The sequence below is a fragment of the Rhinopithecus bieti genome, unplaced genomic scaffold, assembly GCF_001698545.2.
Source record: "Rhinopithecus bieti isolate Rb0 unplaced genomic scaffold, ASM169854v2 scaffold_73682, whole genome shotgun sequence".
Lineage (NCBI taxonomy): Eukaryota > Metazoa > Chordata > Mammalia > Primates > Cercopithecidae > Rhinopithecus > Rhinopithecus bieti.
Window position 1 is genome coordinate 966,174 of NW_016829166.1, and position 22,052 is coordinate 988,225.

The 22,052-nt window shown below is 38.4% G+C and overlaps 1 protein-coding gene across 10 annotated transcripts in view; it reads left to right on the forward strand.

Annotated features, from left to right (window-relative positions):
* The window catches only part of PTPRM (protein tyrosine phosphatase receptor type M), a 797,738-nt gene that overhangs the window by 284,686 nt on the left and 491,000 nt on the right, over positions 1-22,052 (forward strand). For all 10 annotated transcript variants that reach the window (XM_017864681.1, XM_017864682.1, XM_017864683.1 and 7 more), the window contains exon 4: positions 9,622-9,700. In XM_017864681.1, coding sequence (XP_017720170.1) covers positions 9,622-9,700 — 79 coding nt within the window. The remainder of the gene's footprint in view (positions 1-9,621; positions 9,701-22,052) is intronic.

Consider the following 22,052-nt stretch of genomic DNA (forward strand, 5'->3'; position numbering starts at 1 on the left):
ATCTCTAGGAAGGACGCATGGTGAGTGTGGGTGCACAGCTGGAGCCAGAATTTGGGCTTTGCAGAGTATTTCTTGAGTCTAGTGTTCCCTGAAGTACACTTGGGAAATACTGATATGTGCCAGTTGAAAAATAGAACATACTTTGACTCCATAAATTCCTTGGCTATGGCCCTTATTCCAAGTGCAAGACAATTGAATTGCTTCATGCCTCTAGAGGATGTGGGGAATTTGCTGTGGCAGTGAAATATCACTCTCTCAAGCAGGAAAGCTAGTCTAGTAGGTGCCCCAATACTCTGCATTTTGTGCTTAAAAAAGACAATATGTTTCAAGAACCCACTGGGGACACAGTCGGTTGTCAGTTTAATATTGACTTAGAACGGTATTTAGGAAGTAGAACAATTTGCATGATGTTTTTTCATCCTCAAAGATCTTATTTTTGATTATTTTTTAAAACTTGCCACATCTCTAAATTTCATTCTCAACTTGTACTTCTTATGTGATGATAAAGGATAAGTACTTCTCTTGTTTACCATCTTAATCTCTGCATGGTCTGCTGCTATATGCATATCAGTCCTGTTCTTTATGACTTCTAAGTCATGTTTTTTTCCTCTACCTTAATTTCTGTGCATGGCCTCTTGAATGAGTATATGACCTATGATTATATCATACTTTAAAGGGAAGGAGGAAACAAAAGTGAGGATAGTTGTGTTATTGGTAGGAAAAACAGGTGAAGACATTTAAAAATAACATTGCAAGCACTAATAATTAGCTCCATTGCAAATTTGGCTGTCTTTTGAGTGTCTTTACCTTTCCCAAAGTAGATTTTTATTTTATTTTCTGATAACATGTCAATACAAATACAAATGCTTGAATATTTTGCTCATGATTCTTAATGTGACATGTTTTGTGGTTTTGCCTGGACTCTTTAATATTACAGAAACTTTATATGTTCTATTTTTATGTAACTTACTTGACACAAACAAGATAAAGTTTTTGTAAATGGGTGTGACCCACCTTTGCATTTCATTTAAATCAAAACCAGAAGGATAGACTAGGTAATGTGCGGGAGGACCAATGTTTAATCCCCTTTGTTCTAGGGAACTGACTGATGACTTCCACCAGCACATTTTCCTGGGTGAGTATCTGTCTTGGTAAGCAAATCCCCTTTCTTTGCTTACACATAGCAAGGAAAAGTGGCAGCATGGAAAGCTAATTTTGCTCTTCACTGAAGCAGGGAGGATCAGGGAGGCTGTGGTGTTAAACTGCTTCCCCATCTCTCTTCAGACATCTGAAGGATAGCCTGATGTCAAACCTCTCAGAGACTAGCATCCAGGATGGATTTTCATGAGCAAATGAGAGCAATAGTCAGTTTAAACAACTGGTTAACCAGTTGTTTCCTCTCTAAAAGCAAATGTCTTTGCCCACAGTCTCCAAAGGCGATAGAGATATAACATCTTGTCTCCTGAAATGTTATTAGTTGAGATTGAATGAATATTGATTCTCTATTGTACATTTTCTTACATCCCAGGGCTGCAAATATCTGGGAGTTATCAGCAAAACAGTGCTTTGAAATGGAGACTCAGAGTGAACCACATCACATGAATAGAGTTGATTCTTGGTTATTTGCAGCAGTTGTGTTCTGTAAAATCACAGAGAAGACTGAATTAGTGAATACTGAACTACTTCTATAGGAAATATGGGGTTAGGTTCCTGTGAGCCTTTGGTCACACTGTTTTTGTAATGTTTTTGTTTACTGATCAATACATCACCTCATTTTATATGTGTTCCTTTTGAAAGATGCCATATGTATTTATGTTGTTGATTCATTAACTTTGAACCTATGGCGAAGGCCAATAGCCCTGTGACTCACGCTGACTGGAGTGCCTCTAACACGTATATTTTTTCCTTAAGGCTTGTTTTCGCCGCCTTGCACTCTCAGGAGCACTAGACGTGCCTGAAGCACTATACTTGGGTTCATTTTAAAAAGCAACATCACCAACAAGAAGCACAAAAATGGAAAAGCTTGGCACTAACTAGACCACCATAAGGATACTCTTTTATGGTATCAGCTGAAACAGGACGACAGAACATTGCCCTGCCTGACCTCAGCTAGGAACATGTGTGTTGAGCGACTCACATTTTTTGCTGCTCTGTGCATGTCCACAGATACCATGAAAGCTTTGCAAGTATTGATTTTTGGAGGTTACAAATAAATTTTAGGAAGTAGGGAAACTCACAGATATGAGCCTTGAATAATGAGGATTGACAGTATTTTCTGTCAAGCCAAGTCCAAAAAAAGTGATAGAAAACTAAGTTCTGTGTTGTGACAAAGTTATTTCATAATAAGATGACTCTGTGATTCTGTCAGACCCACAGCTTTTAAAATAATCACAATTTAGATTGGGCTAAAGGGCAAAACATTTTCCTAAAATGTTTGTTTCAGTAAAACAAAACCATTTAGTCCAAATTTAGCTAACACCAAAGAAGATGGTATAAAATGAGATCTTAGGGTAGGTTTTAACATTAAAGTGTTACTAATTCTCAGTAGTTCAGTGTCTTTATAGAAGATTTTGACTTCTAAATGAGTTAGGTTTTATTTTATTTATTTTATTTTAATTTTCTGACATTTTGAGGCCTATGAAGTAATTAATTTTTCCGGCTTTGTTTTGGTATATTGCAAGTATGTATTTAAAAAATTTGATAATGATATTACAAACTTAAGTGGGTATTTAGAAAACCACACATGTAATAGAATTGAAAACAAGGCAAGCCAGGGACAGGGTCTTCTTCTGATTGCTGGAATGCGAGGCTCACCCATGGAGCGCAAGGTATATTGTATTTAGCTGTGATAAAGTATCGCTTTTGACATGGGCTTTTTTGTTAACCAGAGTAATGATGGTGCATTGGTGAGCCAAGCAGGAAAGTTTTCTCTAAAAACAGGAGGCTGGATAGTAAATATTTCAGGCTTTACAGGCCAAACGCTCTCTGTGGCAGCTACTCAACTCTGTTGCTGTTGTATGAAAGCAGCCATAGCCAACATGTAAATGAATAAACGTGGCTTCATTCCAATAAAACTTTATTCATGGACATTGAAATCTGAATTTCATATAATTCTCATGTATCACAAAATAGTCTTCTTTTTGTTTTCTCCTACCCATGAAAACTATAAAAACCATCTTTAGCTTGTGAGCAATAAAAACAGGTGGTGGGACAGATTTGGCCATGGGCTGTAGTTTGCCAACTCTTTTATTAAACTTGATGTCAAAACTATGCCATATCACTCTTCCCAATTGCTGTATTTCTTATAAATCTGGATGTAAAAATTTTAGAACCTGGGTATCTATACATTAAAAGAGATGTGTGTGTGTGTATATATATACATATATATGTATGTATATGTATTCTATATACATATAGTCTCTCATACTTGTTAGTTAGGCAGTTTGGTAACATGAAAAGAGTCCAGACTTGGAAGCAAAATAGATCTAGGAATAGACCCAACCCTGTAACTACTTGTGTGAACTCAGAAAAATCACCTAATCTTTCTAAGTCGGCTTACTTATCCCTGAAAGGGAGCTAATGTGACCTACCTCACATAATTGATGGGGGAAAATTAGATAATATATGCAAAGGATACCTGGGATATGGAAGTATACAAATAAATAGGATTTTTAAAATTACTAAATTATTCTTTCTGAAGAAAAACTTGGTACATGGCTCCATAAGAAATTCAAACCTTCTGTTATAGAATATTTTCAATATATTTTGTTCTGTTTCATAAAAATGAACATGACACATTCCCAGATCAATTTCTTACATGTTTCTTTTTTCCTTTTCCAATGGTACTATTGGTATTCTCATGTTACTGTTTCCTCTGACCTCAATCTCTTTCGACCTGGATGCTGGCGTTTTCAAACATTCCTGTGATTCCCACTGGGTTCTGCACACACTTGGTATACTTCACTAGAGCAATACCTGTACTTTTCATTAGAGTAGTTCCTTATTTGACAAAAAGAGAAAAAGATTATTTTGGCTTTTGACGCCTTATAAGGGCACTGACTAGAAAGGTATATATAATGGAAAATTTGCCGGATATCCAGAGTTCACAACAATGGAACCTTGACAAGAATTCCAAAATCTGTTTATAAGAAACGTGTTTAAGATGACCCTCATCTTTTGAGCTGCATGTTTGTTTGTTTGTTTGTTGTTTTGATATGGAGTCTCACTCTGTTGCCAGACTGGAGTGCAGTGGCATGATCTTGGCTCACTGCAACCTCTGCCTTCTGGATTCAAGCGATTCTCTTGCCTCAGCCTCCCGAGTAGCTGGGACTACAGACGTACGCCACCACACCCAGCTAATTTTTGTGTTTTTAGTAGAGACGGAGTTTCACCGTGTTGGCCAGGATGGTCTCGATCCCTTGACCTTGTGATCCACCCGCCTCGGCCTCCCAAACTGCTGGGATTACAGGCTTGAGCCACTGCACCCGGCCCGAGCTGCATGTTTTAATCCTCTTGTTTGTTAGAAAAAAAACAAAGGGAAATCTCTTAATGGTTGGGTGTTTAAAATAGGTACTCTCAGACTATTGTATAGCGTCTAAATTCAGATAGCTTTGGTTAGTCATATTTATTTCACAATAGGAAACTCTCCAGTACAGCTCATGCCTACTTTATAATTGTAGTATGCATTGAAACAGTTGTATACTAAGTTGTAAACTTGATGAGGCAACCAATAAAACTTGTACTCATAAGTCCCTTAAGTTTCTAAGAAAGAACTAGAAAATGGTTTTAATAAACATAGAAGTTATTGCTTCAAACTTGTGACACAATTTAAATGTATGACATAAGAAACTTTTATTTATATATTATGTATTAATTTTGTATGTAGGTATGGGTAGGCATGCACACATAAACGGATCAACAAAGAATTTTTCTCTTCTTGACTCTGCAATTAGCTTTAAGTCAGTGCTTGAACCTGCCGAGTTTGAGAAGTTTACTTTTTAAAGTTTCTAATTAAACTCAGAGGGGGCAGGAAACGTATTTGTAATCAGATGCTGTCCTTCTTTGCCTCTTGATATTGTAGTTGGAAGACTGAGGGGAGCAAATAAAATTTCAAATAGAAGCTTGTCTTTAATTCTTTTGGCCTTGCTGACAAGTCATCTTGCTGGGAAATCTGGGGCGCTTTGGCGTGTTTCTGAGCACTTCTTTTTTTTTTTTTTTTTTCTTTTTTTGTTGAGACGGAGTCCTTGCTCTGTCGCCCGGGCGGGAGTGCAGTCGCCGGATCTCAGCTCCACCTGCAAGGCTTCTGCCTCCCGGGTTCAACGCCATTCTCCTAGCCTCAGCCTCCGCATTGTAGCGGGACTACAGGCGGCCGCCACCTCGCCCGGGCTAGTTTGTTTTGTACTTTTTAGTAGAGACGGGGTTCACTGTGTCTAGCCTGGAATTGGTCTCGATTCTCCTGACCTCGTGATCCGCCCTTCTTCGGCCTCCCTAATAGTGCTGGGATTACAGGCTTGAGCCACTGCGCCTGGCCTCTGAGACCGTCTTTGCCTCTAGTCCATAGGGATGAAGGCAGATAGTTGCTGGGAAATCCATGAGTTGTGTCACAGGTTTCCTGGCTTGTTTGGGGAGGAAGAGGCATGATTCTGTGGCAGGGAAGGATCCCATTGCTATGAGCTGTGTTTTTTGAATCTGTCATTTGGCCATTGCTGTCTTGTTCTATTCTTTCATCATTCATGTTTCTTGTTTTTTCCTTAACTAAAGCTTACATTTTATAAAACTGTCTACATTGCTTAGATCCTCCAAAGCATGTGGTAGATATTTTATAAATATTTGGACTAAAAGACTCAGAATTTCTTAGTGTAAAACTTCTGAGAGTCATCCATTCTTTGACAAGGTGGATGAAAAAACAGATCTGGAGAAGTCTAAATGGCTCTTCCAGGTCTCAGATCGTCTCTGCCTTTTTTTTTGCACTGTCCTTTGCTTTGGTAGGGGTATGGCCCTGTATAGGTTTAAACAAAACATTATGGATTAAATTTATACATACAGATCAACTTAAAAGTCGATCCACATGAGCATGTCTCACATGTACACTGTGTTCTAAAAGGTAATGCATTCCCTTCAAAGAATAAGGATAATTCCATTTTTACTAGAAGCTTCAGCCATTGTGGTTAATAAAGCAAAATAAAATTTCAATATGAAAGATACTTTTGATGAGGAAAGATTACTTCTGCGCTTCTATCCATTATATATTCTAAGTGCTTATCACAGTGCCTGGCAGAGTGGTGGCACTTATTAGCGCCTTGAGTTAATTGAGTGAATGAATGCGTGAATGAATAAGAGGGAAAACGAAGAGAGGATGGCAAGTGGAATGAAGGAAGGTCTGATGAACATTTCTGCGTTTGGTTTTCAAAATACATTTTTCTAACCACAGCAACCGTGCTCTTGTGTGGCTGGTAGTAGTGGCATCAGCAGCCGCCCCTCGGCTGTCCCTGCAGTAGCCATTGTATCAGAGCAGCTTGCAGGTTCCTGCAGTGCCAATGGTAGCTGTTTCCCGGGAGACAGGATGTGACTGTTATTCAGGGGACCTGTTTTGAGGGCCTCAGGAATGCTTTTTCCTTTACTTGCTCTCAATATTCATTTACCCTTTGTACTCCCAATTGTCTTCTTATAGACTTTAGTAGTAGAGAGAGAAATTAGCAGGGTCCCATTGCAGGAATATCCATGCGTATCTTCCTTTCTCTTGTACTGGCAGTGGAAACAATTTATTAAACTTACGAACAGGATGAAGTTTTATTTCATTTCTGTTTTTCTGTTGTGCCTTTCCTCTCGCCTGTGTTATATGTTACTGTAATAGTGTTGTGGCACAGTGTCATCTAGTCTAGCAAGAGTTTCTGGGATGGCTTCTGTCCCTGCACTCTAGGAAACCTCTTGAGCTTTTCCACTCTGGGCTCTGCTGATTGCTTTCTCCAGGTTCACATCCATCGCATACACAAAATAGTGCAGGCCTAGGATCAAAGTTTTTGTCTGAGCAGTGTTTAGAAGTGAAAACATCATATTTGGAGTCAGAAAAATTGAGTTTAAAGATTGCATCTGTGATAGACTCATTGCATTTATGGACAATTACTTTGTATCTAAAGTTTTTCATTTTTTTTGAAACATGAAATTCTTGATTTTTTTGTATGAACTAATGAGATAATGGAATGATACCTTCCTAGTGTATGTAACATATATGCTTAGTAAATGTTAACATATAATTTTATAAATTGAAATTTTAATGGAAACCATTGTAGAGTCACATGCAGTAGTAAGAAAAAAAAGAGATCCTCTTGAGTACATGTTACGCCATTTCCCAGACTGCTAACATTTTACTATACTATAGTACAATTGTCTACTGTACAGTTGTACAAATATATACAATTAGTTCTGTACAATTTTGTTACCTGAATAGGCTTGTGTATCTCCCACGGCAGTGAAGATGCTAAACAATTCCACCAGCACAAGGAGTGGTGGTGATGTCCTTTTGTAAGCAAACCCATCTGCCTTCTGCCTCATCTTCCTCCATTCCTACCCCTGGCAACCACTAATTTGTCCTCCATTTCTAAAATCTTAACATTACAAAATGTTCCATAAATGGAATCAGAGTACCTGATCTTTGGGGATTGGTGATTTTCACTCTGCATAGTTATGGGGAAGTTCACCCAAGTTGTTAGGTGCATCATGAATTCGCTCCTTTTTATTGCTGAGTAGTATTTAATACTGTGGATGGACCACAGTGTATTCTTTACCAGTTGAAAGACATCTGGGCTTTTTCTGTTGTTTGGCTATTATGAATAAAGCTCCTGTAAACACGATGTGCACAGATTTTCATATGAATGAAAGTTTACATTTCTCTGGGATGAATCTCCAAGAGTGCAATGGTTAGGTTGTGTTTTAAGACTTACCATTCATGAGTCATGGTTCCCTGGTGAGATACTTTCATTCTGTGTGTAAATGGAGGTCAAAATAACATTCATGTGGATCTTTTAAATGATAGCCTGACAACTGACACTTAGTAATCAATTAATCAGATTAAGAAAACTGATAACCCTTTTACTGGTTCGTTCATTCTTTTTTTTTTTTTTTTTGAGGCTGAGTTTTGCTCTTGTTGCCCAGGCTGGAGTGCAATGGCACAATGTCGGCTCACTGCAACCTCCGCCTCCTGGGTTCAAGCGATTCTCCTGTGTTAGCCTCCTGAGTAGCTGGGATTACAGGCGTATGCCACCACGTCCACCTAATTTTTGTATTTTTAGTAGAGATGGGGTTTCACCATATTGGCCAGGCTAGTCTCGAACTCCTGACCTCAGGTGATCTGCCTGCCTCGGACTCCCAAAGTGCTAGGATTATAGGCCTGAGCCACGATGCCCAGCCCTGGTTCTTTCTTTTTTGCCTTAATTTTTCTGAAGTGGCTCCACCATCTCAAGAAAGTCTACCATTCTTAGAACCTCCAGGCATGTAGGCCTTTTCCTCTTCTCTTGCTTCTCTAATTATCAAAGAATAGCTAATGCCCTCTTGATTTTGCCACTGTGGACATTTTTATATTGTTTTCCTCTTGATTCATAGCTCTACTGTCTGATGTTCAGTTATCATAGTCTCTTCACTGCATTAGTAATAGGCTGTGTTTCCTTGTGTCTCTGTCCTAAAGTGAAGTCTTCTGCAATCCGGCCACAGCTGACCTTTGTGTCGGTAGGTCCCAATTCTCCCCTTGAAGGCCAGGGTCACGACCACCTCAGGGCCTTCACATGTGCCCAGGACTGAGCCTGGTCCTCTTCATACTATTAGCTCCTTCTCATCCTGCAGCTATTGGCGCAAATTTTACCTCCTCATGGGAGATCCTCCGGGTGTATATTCTTCTAGTACCCTGCACTGTTCTTTCATTACACTTACTGTATTTTTTTTTTTCACTTATGTAAAACTTACTACCCCACATGGTCCAGTGTGGTCAGAGAGTTACTTTCAGAACCTTCAGAAAAGGTTTAGATCACCTAAAGCAATCTAAATCTTAAGGTTGTCTCTGGATGGAAAACAACTACAATCCTAATGTGTGTATGGCAGTGGGTTTAACATACAGTGCAACCTTAAAAGTCTTCTTTAGACTTTGTTTCCTGTTCAGGATCTCTCACAAGCTCGACTCTGGCTTTGGGTGGGGAATCCTTTCTATTTGCCGAAACTCGTGGAGAGGGAACCTCAAAGCCTCTTCCATCTCCATGTCCCCATCTCCCATTCAAGCAGTTTACTCACCAACAAGTTGCTGTCTGTGCCAACTCACTATCCTGTGAGCTTCCTTGCTTTTCCTACAGTGTACGTGCCATCCCCCATAACCCCATGAAGTATCCTTTCACTGTGGGTTTTCTAAGTTGGGCTTCTGTCTAACCCATTCACTACCTATTGACCTCCCTGAAGATTGGGGTGGGGTCTTGCCTGTCTTTGTAGTCTAGAACCTGGAATATCGACTGGCAGATGTTAGGCACATTAATGAATGAATTGGTGAAAGAATACATGAAATTATATGTTTTATATATAGCAGATACTTGATAAAAGTTAGACAAAATGAATAAATAATGTAAATCTTTCTTAATTTTCCAGGTGATTTTTGAAGTGATAACTTCTGGACATCAAGGCTATCTCGCTATCGATGAGGTGAAGGTGTTAGGACATCCGTGTAGTAAGTTGTCTTTACTTGTAAATATTTGGGTACATCCTTGGGGGCATATTTGCACTATGAATGAAGAGAAGGGATGAAAACCTGTGAAGAGGTCATCCTGCCAAGGCAGTTCCCTGACAGACCTGTCTGTGTTGGTTTGCCAGCCCAGAAATCCAAAAGCATGTACTTAGTATAAATGCCATGGTTTGTATAAGTCTAAGTATTTTAAAATTTGGTTCAGGAATGGGGAATCAAGGAATTCTTTGGCACGCTCAGACATCTTTGCAAAGAACCTGTTTATTTGTTGCCATGGACTTTGGAATTCCCTTTTCAGTAGTAGCACAAGGTTAAATATTGAGAATCTGCATTTTGTTTCTAAGTCCAGTATGTTTTTGGCACAGTTCCTTAGTATTTATTACATGATTTCAGATGATATAGCTGCAAACAGGCCTGGGATCTGTCCAATATAAGACACCTACCTAAAGCTGGGGATCCCAGAAATGGCCTGCTCTTCATCTTTTAAAAATTAGTACTTTAAAAAAGTACAATTGGTGATAAGCATGTAATTTTAAAAATATCTGCTATGAACAACTAACAGTTTATCATATTTGTATGTGAACCTTTTTCCTTAAATAAAATAGTGCAGATTGCTAGATCTATTTCTCCCCAAACCCCGCCCCCCAGGGGCCACCACAATGGTGAGCTGGTTGTTGCACCTGTTATGGTTTCTAGTCTGCACACAGCAACAGACTGTAGCTGCTTGAAGCAGAAAAGGCATCCTGTTGCAAGAGAATTGGAGGGCAGTGGTATTCCTGATATCACTGGTAATCTAGACTCAGATGATGAGCAGGCCCCCAAAGTGAGGCTATGCAAGCAGCCACAGCAACCACTATGGCAGTGGAGCCAGCCGCAAGGACAAGGGGAGCTGGCGCTGTGTCTCTGCACACCTTACCCTTGGAAGATGACCCTTGCCCTAGACATTCTGCACTGACTCTGGGCCTTGGCATCTTTGGCTTTAGGTGCATCTTTGGCTTCAGGTGACTATGCCCTGAGGGGCATAGTCAGGGTGAGCGAGCATAGTCAGGGTGAGCGAGCTAGATCACACACTCATTCATGACTAGGCACGTGAGTTGTTGGCTTTTCCCACTCTGTCAAGGGAGCTGGGCCTCAACTTTTACCGAGAAACATACAGTGCCGAGCAACTGAACACTGCAAGTGCGTGTGTGTGTGTGTGTGTGTGTTTGTGTGTATGCTCTTTCTCATAATCCCCATGGGTTTATAAAAGCAAAAAAGTAAGGATTGCCTTTTATAAATGCTAATGAATGGTTTCCAACCATACAAATTTCCCTGTATTCCAACTTTATTTTTTTCTTAGTGTTAGATTTTTTAGGTCAATCCATGGTATTCTATCATATGGATTTACTAATTCTATTTTTCTAGTATTTTATGAACATTTAGTGTTTTCCCCCCAGTTTTTCTATATTAAATATTGCTGCAGTGAGCATTATGGATGTGCCTCCTGGTCAGTGTTGAGAGCCTCAGTGGAGTGTGTTCTTAGAGGCTGAATTGCTGGGATGTAGTGCAGACACATTTTTAGTTTTTTTGGATGCTGCCAAAATGCTGTGAAAAGTGTCTGAACCAGTTTATAATCCCACCAGCAATGCATGGTGGCTTTATTTTCCCTATATCTTTGTTCAAAATTGATGTTACCAGACTTCAAATTTTTGGCCATCTGAGGGATGGTAACATGCTTTATTTTTAGGATCTCTGACATGAAAGAGAAACTGGCTAGTTCATACATTTCACAGGTCTTTCCTGATGAACCCTACCCAAAATTATGAAAGAGTGGTTATATCTACAATAATAAAAATAGAAACATTTGCAGGAGTGGCTTAGCTTTTTATTGCATGGATTTGAATAGATCACCAGGACCCTCTTTGTAAGCTTTATAGAGAAGGCCTGTGTGGTTGTTACCTGACGAAGGTATCACAACACAGGTGTCTTAATTCCATCTAAAGGGGTTTTGCTCTCTCTGATATCTTTATTTGGTGCTTTGAAGCTTGCCAAACATTGAAGACAACGTAAAGCAATCATTTGTTCATTACAAAGGCAGATGTTACTTTTGTGTCATGTTACATTTGTCTTTTCTTCTGTTGTCAGCAAAACTGGGGAGTTCAGGAAGATTCCCTGTCCCCTCCCATTTCCCCAGGAAAACCATCAAGGCTGTACCTAATTGAAACAGCAGGGTAAATTTAGGAAGCAGAATGCAATTACCTGATCTGGAACTCAGCTGGAACTAGCCTCCAGCTAGAAAAGTGCCATGAGATCTTCTAATATGCACAAAGTTCATGGCCTCTGATTCACTTCTTCCTAGGAGGTTAAAAAAGTAAGAGCCAGTAATGGCATGCCTACTAAGTGCTGAGCACTCTAATGAAATAGTCTGCCTCCCTGTTTCTTAGAGCAGAGCTCACGGCAAGGCAGGTGTACTGGGTGCAGGTGTGGTGGCTGCAGTCAAGGCTGCACATGGCCTTCTATGACATATCCTGGGCTCCTTCCACATCTGGCCACTAGCCAACATAATAGCTCCTGAAGTGTAGCCCCTTCCATTTTACTGGATTTTAGTCATTGTGTGCAGCAAAGACCTAAAGACTTCATGCTTATCAGTGCCTTCCTAAAACGTGTCTCATGCAATTTTGTTCTTTCCATAGGAGATAGCTTCCTATGGCTATAGAAATGGTGTTTATGTTCTCTCCTTTGGAGAATACCTGTGCTAATACCTAACTGGCTTTGGGAACTGCTGTGAGGGCACAGAATTGCAAAACAGGCTCTGTACCAAGATGATGCATGGTACAACAGCGTTGTGAACTGTAAGCCTTAAATGGTTTTGATGATAGCTCTTCCTTAGCTATTTTTTCCTGAATCTCTAAGTTAATGGGGAAAACATGCAAATAAAGATTTTAAAGAAGGCAATAGTTTGTTCTTAAAATGGAAAGCTTTACAGGTAATATTTTATGAGGTTTCTTATCAGGATTTCATAATAATGAATTATTTTGAAATTTTGATGTTCATTAAATTTAAATCCTAAAGTAGCATTAATATTTTATATCTAAAACTATGCTTTCCAAATGGCTGCAAAATTGCTGAATCTCATTTGCTTCACTGTAAAGGCTCTTATTTGGATTCATATAGGTTTATGAGTAGGCATTACAACATTTTTTAATATTAGATATTCTGATACAAGTATACAGTTGCTCATAAAGTTGACTTTAATGTAGTGACAATAAGATGCAAGATCAGCCTGAAATGTGGAGATGACTATGCAGAATCAGCAGCTCTCTACCCTACAACCACTTCTGATAAACAGATAATTTTTGCATTTGGTATGCACAGTAAAAATATATTTGGAATTTGGTTCAATAATCCTGGTAAGAAATGAGGCGTTTTATTATAATAGCTTCCTAATGTTGTCTCCTGTTCTTAAATACATTATGAGCTGTGCATATATGGGCATTTCTCTTATTACCTTGTGGTACTGATAATGTATTTTTATGTCTTAAAAGCCATATGTAATTTTGATAGATTTATTGACATATCACTCACATAATTTATCCAGATTTAAAGTGTACAATACAATAGTTTTTAGTTTATTCACAGAGTTATGTAACCACGACCATAATCAGATTTAAAATATCTTCAACATCCACCAAAAGACCCAGTACCCATTAATAGTCATTCTTCATTTTCTCTTGTACTGGTGGAGGTTGTCCAGGTTCTTGGTGTCTTGAACAAAGATTTGGACAAAACGCACAAACAAAGCAAGGAAAGAATGAAGCAACAAAAGCAGAGATTTATTGAAAATGAAAGCACCCTCCACAGGATGGGAGCAGTCCGAGCAAGTGGCTCAAGATCCTCATGACTGAATTTTCTGGGGTTTAAAATACCCTCTAGAGGTTTGCCATTGGTTGCCTGGTGTACACCCTATGTAAGTGAAGTAGTGGCCCATGATCAGTCTGATTGGTTGTGGGAGGGGACCAATCAGAGGCTGAAGTGAAGATACAAAGTTACACCCTCTGCAAACATCTGATTGGTTGCAGAAAGTGACCAGAGACTGAAGTGCAGTTACAAAGTTATACTCCTATGCACATGAAAGCTTGGCCCAAGACCAGCCTGATTAGTTGTGGGAGGTGACCAGTCAGAGGTACTTTCAATTTTTCATCTGCCACCCAGAAAAAGTGGGGAGAGGCAGTGTGCAAAGGAAGTAGTTTCTGGCCCTTTTGTCACTTGGGTGTGGAAAGTTGGGATTTTCCTTTTGATTTAGTTCTAGGAAGTCAGCATGATTCGGCCTTAGGTTCCCTGCCTCTAGACTCTATTCTCCTGACTTACTCTGGCCACCACTCCTAGCCCTAGGCAACCATTAATTTGCTTGTTGTCTGGTAGATTTGCTTGTTCTCCGTATTCATTTAAATGCAGTCGCACTATATGTGGCCCTTTGTGTCTGGCTTCTTTTACTTAGCGTGTTTCCAAGTTCATCAGTGTTGTAGTGTACATCAATTTTTCACTCCTTCTTAAAACCAAATAGTATTTTATTGTATGGATATACCACATTTTATGTAAGCATGCATCAGTTGATGGACATTCAGGTTGTTTTCACCTTTGGGCTATTGGGAATAATGCTGCTGTGAACATTTGTTATCAGTTCTCTTGAGTATCATTCTCTCAGACATACACTTAGGAGTAGAATTGCTGGGTCACATTGTAACTCTGTTTTTAGCATTTTCAGGAACTGTGAAGTCGTTTTTTAAATTGGCTGCACCATTTTCCATTTCAAACAGCAGTATATGATTTCAATTTCTTCATATTCTTGCGAATATTTATGTCTTTAAAAAAATCATAGCCATCCTTGTGAGTTTCAGGTGGCACCTGTTTGTAGTTTGGATTACCTAATGGCTAATGATGTTGCGCATCTTTCCATGTGCTTATTGGCCATTTATATGTATGTTTGAGAGAAATGTCTATTCAGATCTTTTCCTCATTTTTAATTGAGTTATTTATCTTTTTATTATTCAGTTGTAAGAGGTTTTTATATATCTACATACAAATTCCTTATCAGACATATGATTTGAAAACATTTCCCCCCAATCTGTGAGTTGTTTTTTCATTTTCTTGATGGCATCCTTTACAGCACAAAGGTTTAAATTTTGATAAAGTCCAATTTTCAGTTTTTTCTTTCGTTACTTCTGCCATTTCTGTTATTTGGAGTTGTATCTAATAATTCTTCTAAGATCATGAAGCTTTTCAATGTTTTTTCCAAAGAGTTTTATGGTTTCAATTCTTTTTTTTGAGCCCTTTCTTACCAGGGCTGGAGTGCAGTGGTGTGATCTTGGCTCACTGCAACCTCAACCTCCCACGTTCAAGTGATTCTCCTGCCTCAGCCTCCTGAGTAACTGGGATTACAGGTGTCTGCCACCAAGCCTAGCTAATTTTGTATTTTTAGTAGAGAAGGAGTTTCACCATTTTGGCCAGGCTGCTCTCGAACTCTTGACCTCAGGTGTTCCACCTGCCTCGGCCTCCCAGAGTGCTGGGATTACAGGCATGAGCCACTGTGCCCAGCCTATAGTTTCAATTCTTACTTACAGGTCTATGAGCTATTTGAGTTAATATTTGTGTATAGTGTAAGAAAGTGGTGAAACTTCATTCTTTTGCATATGGATATGCAGTTATTCCAGCACCATTTGTTGACACACAGTTCTTTCCCCGTTAAATTGCCTTGGTACCGTTGTTGAAAATTAATTAATAAATACTTATTTCTGGACCCTGTATTCAGTTGATCTATATGACTATTCTGCTACAAGTATGATACTATTTTGATTACTGTAACTTTTTAGTAAATTTTGAAATTTGGATCAGTGGGTCTTCCAAGTTTGTTCTTTTCTCATTATTGTTTTGGCTATTCTGAATCCCTTGTAATTTCTTTTTTTTTTTTTTTTTTTTGAGATGGAGTCTGGGTCTGTCGCCCAGGCTGGAGTGCCATGGCACTATCTCGGCCCACTGCAGGCTCCGCCTCCAGGTTCAAGCCATTCTCCTGCCTCAGCCTCCCACGTAGCTGGGACTACAGGCACCCACCACCTTGCCCAGCAATTTTTTTTTTTTTTTGTACTTTTAGTAGAGACGGGGTTTCACCGTGTTAGCCAGAATGGTCTTGATCTCCTGACCTCCTGATCCGCCCGCCTCGGCCTCCCAAAGTGCTGGGATTACAGGCGTGAGCCACCGCGCCGAGCCAATCCCTGTACTTTCAAATGAATTTGAGAATCAGCTTATCAATTTCATTCAAAAAGTTTCAGCTGGAGTATTGATAGGGCTTGTGTTGAATCTGTAGACTGGTTTGGGTGAAGGGTTATTGCTGTTTTAAGATTATCAGAATTTGTGATCTGTGAATGTGGGATGTCTTTCCTTTTATTGAAGTCTTTTAAAATTTCCTTTAATAGTGTTTGTAGTTTTCAGAGTATAAGTTCTATTCTTCATTTGTTAAATTTATTCCTAAGTATTTTATTTTGAAGTTGTTTTAAATAGAATTGTTTTCTTAATTTTATTTTGGATTGTTCATTTTAGCTTGTAGAAATGCAATTGATTTTGTGTATTGATCTTGTATCCTGAGATCTTGATGAACTTTCTTATTAGCTCTGATTGGTTTTTTGATGGATCCATAGGATTTTCTTTATACAAAATTGTGTTGTCTTCAAGTAGGGTATCCAGATTCCTATTTTTCTAGCCTAGGTGAATTTTATTACTTTTCTTGCTAGTTTGCCATGGCTAAAACCTCCAGTACAATGTTGAATAGAAGCGAAAAGAACAGAAGTGCTTGTCTTGTTCCTCATTTAGGAGGAAAGCTTTCAGTCTTTCAGTATGATGTTGGCTATGGCGTTTTGTAAGTGCTTGTTTTTAGGAAGAAAGTTCCTTTTTCGTCCTAGGTTGTTGAATGTTTTTATCAAGAAATGCTGCTGGGTTTTAGCAAATCCTTTTTCTCTATCAGATTATTACATAGTTTCTATCCTATATTCTGGCATATTATATTGATTAATTTTGGGATGTTAAAACAACCTAGCAGTCCTGGAACACATCTCACTTGGGCATGGTGTATAATATTTTTTTATATGTTGCCATGTAGCAATGAAACATTATACAAAGTTACTGGGATATATGATGCCTTGAATTCTGAAATCTTAAAATTATACAGAATCATGTCCTATTATTTTGATGCCAATTTAAAAACAAAATAATACAGTGAAAAAGAGATAAAGCCCTTCTAAACTTCCATGTGCTGTATATTGTATAGATTGAATACAAAATCCAAGACTGTCATGTATTATTACTTGGACAACAGGAAATAAGTCAACAATTTCTTTAAATATTAAAGTTTATAGTATGGCCTCCTAAATTCAAAGTTATTCTTATTTTAAAATAGTATTTTCCTTATTAATTTGTGTAGTCTCACATTGCTTACCACTCCCAAATTTAGATTTTTAATGAAGATTTATTAAATAGTGTGATTGAAATAAGAATAACAATGACAGAGCACAAATTAGAATTGTTTTCGGAATTATGTTCTGCCGAATAAAGACAGATTCATGTGCTTCGGTTGAGAGATGTGTGGGACTCAGAATTAACCTTTCATTTTAAACATGTGGGAACACAATTTGGACTTTTCTCCAAAGGAATATCATTCTTCTTAAGATACAGTCGACTTCTAAAAGTTATTTATATGTAGTGGCTGCCTTAGTTTTCTCTAATAAGGATGTTGAATCTGTTTTTCCACTTGAAAAGTTATTCCACTGAAGCCTATTCTTACCTTCCAAGGAAAACAAAACTGGCTTTGACCTGAAACATGTTAAGAGAAAAGTTTTCTGCTTCTATCACAATAATTACTTGACTTTTTTTGACCTATAATTTCATTCGTATAATGAAGATAATAATAATGTTTTTCTCACTGAGTAAATATAGGGACTACATTAGTTAATGTACATAAAGAATTTATCACAATGCTTACCACATTCTAAGAATTTAATTAATGTTAGCTATTATTAGTATTGTTATTAGGCACTACATTGTGATAGACTTGCTAGAATTAGTTAGCTGCTAATGGTAAACCTCTAACAGCTAAAATGATTGATATCCTAGATGGGGAAAGTTAGTTGTATGTCCACTGTTAAATTCAAAAAATGTTTGCAAAATACATTGGTTCTCAGTGTTAGAGTAAGCAGTACCAGGCTGTTCTTTTTGGCAGCAGTTTGCTTCCTTGTTTGTGATGATATGTTACACAGATAGAGACAAAAATATTAACTCTGTTTATTCTGGTGGTTGGGCATGCATCCCATAAATTTCAACCTGTGTCATTACATTAAAAAGTAAGTTAAAGCAAAAGGGGGTTAGGACATAGTCCTCTTGTTCCACTTCAGTTTGCAGTTTGATCTCACAAATTACTCTTCTCTGATTTTGTTGCTAGTATTTTTATGCAGACTTTGAAGTATCAATAATAATGAAACATCTATGGAACGATTTATATCTTGGTCAATGATAATTATTGGCTTTGGGATCAAAGGCTTATTTGAGATCAATTAATACCTGAAAACCTCTGTTCCTTCTTAGTAAGAAGCAACAGAATATGGAAGCGATGGGAGGATTGGAGAATTGTACTAAGAACCTGTTTGTTATTCATGGAAGATATTTAGTTTTTAAATCTCCTACAGGTTTTAGAAGAAAGCTGGCATAGCATTTTGAAAGGGTATCCAGGAGACAAATGAGCCTATAAGTTTGGAGAGAGAGAGAGAATGTTTCTTTCTGAATATGAGATAGATTGAAATTCTATTCTAAAGGTGGTATACACCTGATGTTACAATTAAAGTAGTATTGCAAGGTTCAGAGCATACAGCTCAGCATGGCATCTCAACTTTCTGGCTGTCGAGCTCTTTTTCTTGGGTTCTTTTCCAGGTTCCAGTGATAGATCAGTTATTCTAAATAGTAAGGAACATTTTTGAGGGCTAAGTACGAGGCACAGAGAATGTCTTGGCTTCATCATCTTGTTTGTTCTTTATATCAACACTGCGAACTAGGTACTTTAAAAAAATCTCTATTTTACAAATAAACAAATTTTGTGAAGATTTAGGTTTAAGAACTTTTGCATATATTCAGAGATAGTAAAGGACTGAAGGAAGTATTGATGCTTGAACACAAATGTGCTGAAATCCTAGCCACCTGAACATGGTTCTAGGATTTATAGCACTCAACCAGGGGAATCTAGGCATCTTAAAAGCTTTGAAGATTATATAAGCCTTTAATATTTACTGAAAAAATTTACACCATTAGCAGAAAGTTTGACTTTCATGTTCTTGGAGGAAACTGGTCTCACAGTCATTATCTTAAGTGAAATAACTTAGAATAACAAAAACTACACGTTTTCACTTACAAGTGGAGCTAAACAACGTGTACATATGGACACAGAATAATAATAGACATTGGAGACCCTGAAAGGCGGGATGGGGAAGGGGGTTAGTGATGAGAAATTGCCTATTGTGAATAATGTACACGATTCAGGTGATGGGTACATTAAAAATCCAGACTTCATTGCTATGCAGTATATCCAAGGAGCAAAACTGCACGTGGACCCCTTAAATCCATTAAAATACACAAATTTAAAAGACAGTGATATTCCAAAACTGGGCATACCATGGGTGAACACACCTTTAGCGGAACCAGTGACAGTTCTCATATTCGCATTCGCATTATTTTTGACTGTTACATTTGCTGATAGAGCAGAGGGTATGCATTTTATAACTTTCTCGAGAAAGATTACAGAAGTTAGTACTTATTGTATTTTTTAAAATAAACAGCAGAAATACACTTCTCACAGTTCTGGAGCCTGGAAGTCTGAGATCAGGGTGCCAACACGGTCGGGTTATGGTGAGGACCCTCTTCTGGGTTGCGGACTTTCCATCTTTTTTGTTGTGTCCTCACGTGGCAGACAGGGGGAAAGAGCTGAGTCCTTTCCTTTTCTTAAAAAATGTTATTTTATTTTAAATAATAAGACCAAAAAAGTAAATTGGCACATAATTGTACATATATATGAGGTATCGAGTGACATTTTGAAACATGTATACAATGCATAATGATCAACTCGGTTAATTAGCTTATCACCTCAAACATTTATCATTTTTTTTGTGCTGTTAATATTCCATATCCTGTCTTCTATTAACAGGTATTTGCAACTATACAAGAAATTATTGTTAGTTATAGTCACCCTACAGTACTGTAAAACACTGTAACTTTATTAATACTTATATCTATCTGTAATTTTGTATTCATTAGCCAACATCTCTTTGTCCCTCTACTCCCTACCTTTCCTACCCACAGTAACCACTATTCTACTCTCGACTTCTGAGGTCAACTTTTTGTTCTCTCTTACGTGAATGAGAATGTGGTATTTGTCCTTCTGTGCCTGGCTTTTATCACTTAACATCATATACTCTGGGCACATCTATGCTGCAGTGAATAACAAGGTAATAGTACTTTTGAAAAGGTGGTGAAAAAGATCTTTCATACCCTGATGGTAAAAATGTGAATTGTTATAAGCTTTTATGGAAAGCAGTTTGACAGTTTGTGTCAAATGCCTTTTAAAATGTGTGTTTTAAAAATTATTTTTGGCCAGGCGCAGTGGTTCACGCCTATAATCCCAGCAGTTTGGGAGGCCGAGGCGGGCAGATCAGGAGCTCAGGAAATCCAGACCATCCTGGCTAACACGGTGAAACCCTGTCTCTACTAAAAATACAAAAAAACAAATTAGCCAGGCATGGTTGCGGGCGCCTGTAGTCCCAGCTACCCTGTAGGCTGAGGCAGGAGAATTTTATGAACCCGGGAGGTGGAGCTTCCAGTGAGCCAACATCGCGCACCACTACATTCTAGCCTGGGCGACAAAGTGAGACTCCGTCTCAAAAAAAAAAAAAATTATTGATATATGTGTATATTTGGGGGTACATGTGATAATTTAATACATGTACACAATTTGTAAAAATTGAAGCAGTGTAATTGGGAATCCATCACCTTAATTATAGTGTTTTCTTTATGCTAGAAAAATTTGAATTGTTATCTTCTAGATATTTTGAAATATACAGTAGATTTTGCCAACTGTGGTCACCCCATTGATCTTCAAGCACTGGATTTTATTTCTAATACGTGTATATTTGTACCCATTAATCAACTTCTGTTCATCCTGCACCCCCACGCCCCCTACCCATCCCAGCCTTTGGTAACCATTAATCTACTCTCTAGCTTCATGAAATCCACTATTTTAGCTCCAACATAAAAGTGAGAATACACAGTATTTGTTTTTCTGTCCTTGGCTTATTTCATTTAACATAAGGCATTCCAGTACCATCCATGTTGCTGCAAATACAGGATTTCATGCTTTTTTGTGGCTGAATAATATTCTATAATGTAGTATGAGATATCGTGTTTGTGTGTGTGTGTGTATCACATTTTCTTTACTTATTTATTGATGGACACTTAGGACGACTCCATATTTTGGCAATTATGAATCCTGCTGCAATAAACAGAGGAGTGCAGATTTTAGGCCGGGCGCGGTGGCTCAAGCCTGTAATCCCAGCACTTTGGGAGGCCGAGACGGGCGGATCACGAGGTCAGGAGTTCGATACCATCCTGGCTAACACGGTGAAACCCGTCTCTACTAAAAAAATACAAAAAAAGCTAGCCGGGCGAGGTGGCTGGCACGTGTAGTCCCAGCTACTCGGGAGGCTGAGGCAGGAGAATGGCGTGAACCCGGGAGGCGGAGCTTGCAGTGAGCTGAGATCCAGCCACTGCACTCCAGCTTGGGCGACAGAGCGAGACTCCGTCTCAAAAAAAAAAAACAAACAAAAAAAGGAGTGCAGATTTTTCTTTGATATATTGATTTCCTTTCTTTTGGATATATACCAAGTGGTGGGATTGCTGGATAATGTGGTAGTTCTATTTTTAGTTTTTTTGAGAAACCTCAATGCAGTTTTTCATAGGGGCTATACTAATTTATATTCCCACCAACACTGTACAAGGGTTCCCCTTTCTCCACATGCTCACCAGTATCTGTTACTCCCTGTCATTTTGATAAAAGCCATTGTAAGTGAAGTAATGTGATAGCTCATTTTTGTTTTGACTTGCATTTCTCAGATGATTAGTGAGGTTGAACATTTTTTTTCACGTACATGTTGGCAATTTTCATGTCTTACGGGGAAAATTCATTAGAGGCTCTTAAAACAGAATGAGTCAAGCAGAGGAAAGCATCAGTGAATCTAAAGACATCTACTTGAATGTCCAGTTTTAAATTGGACTA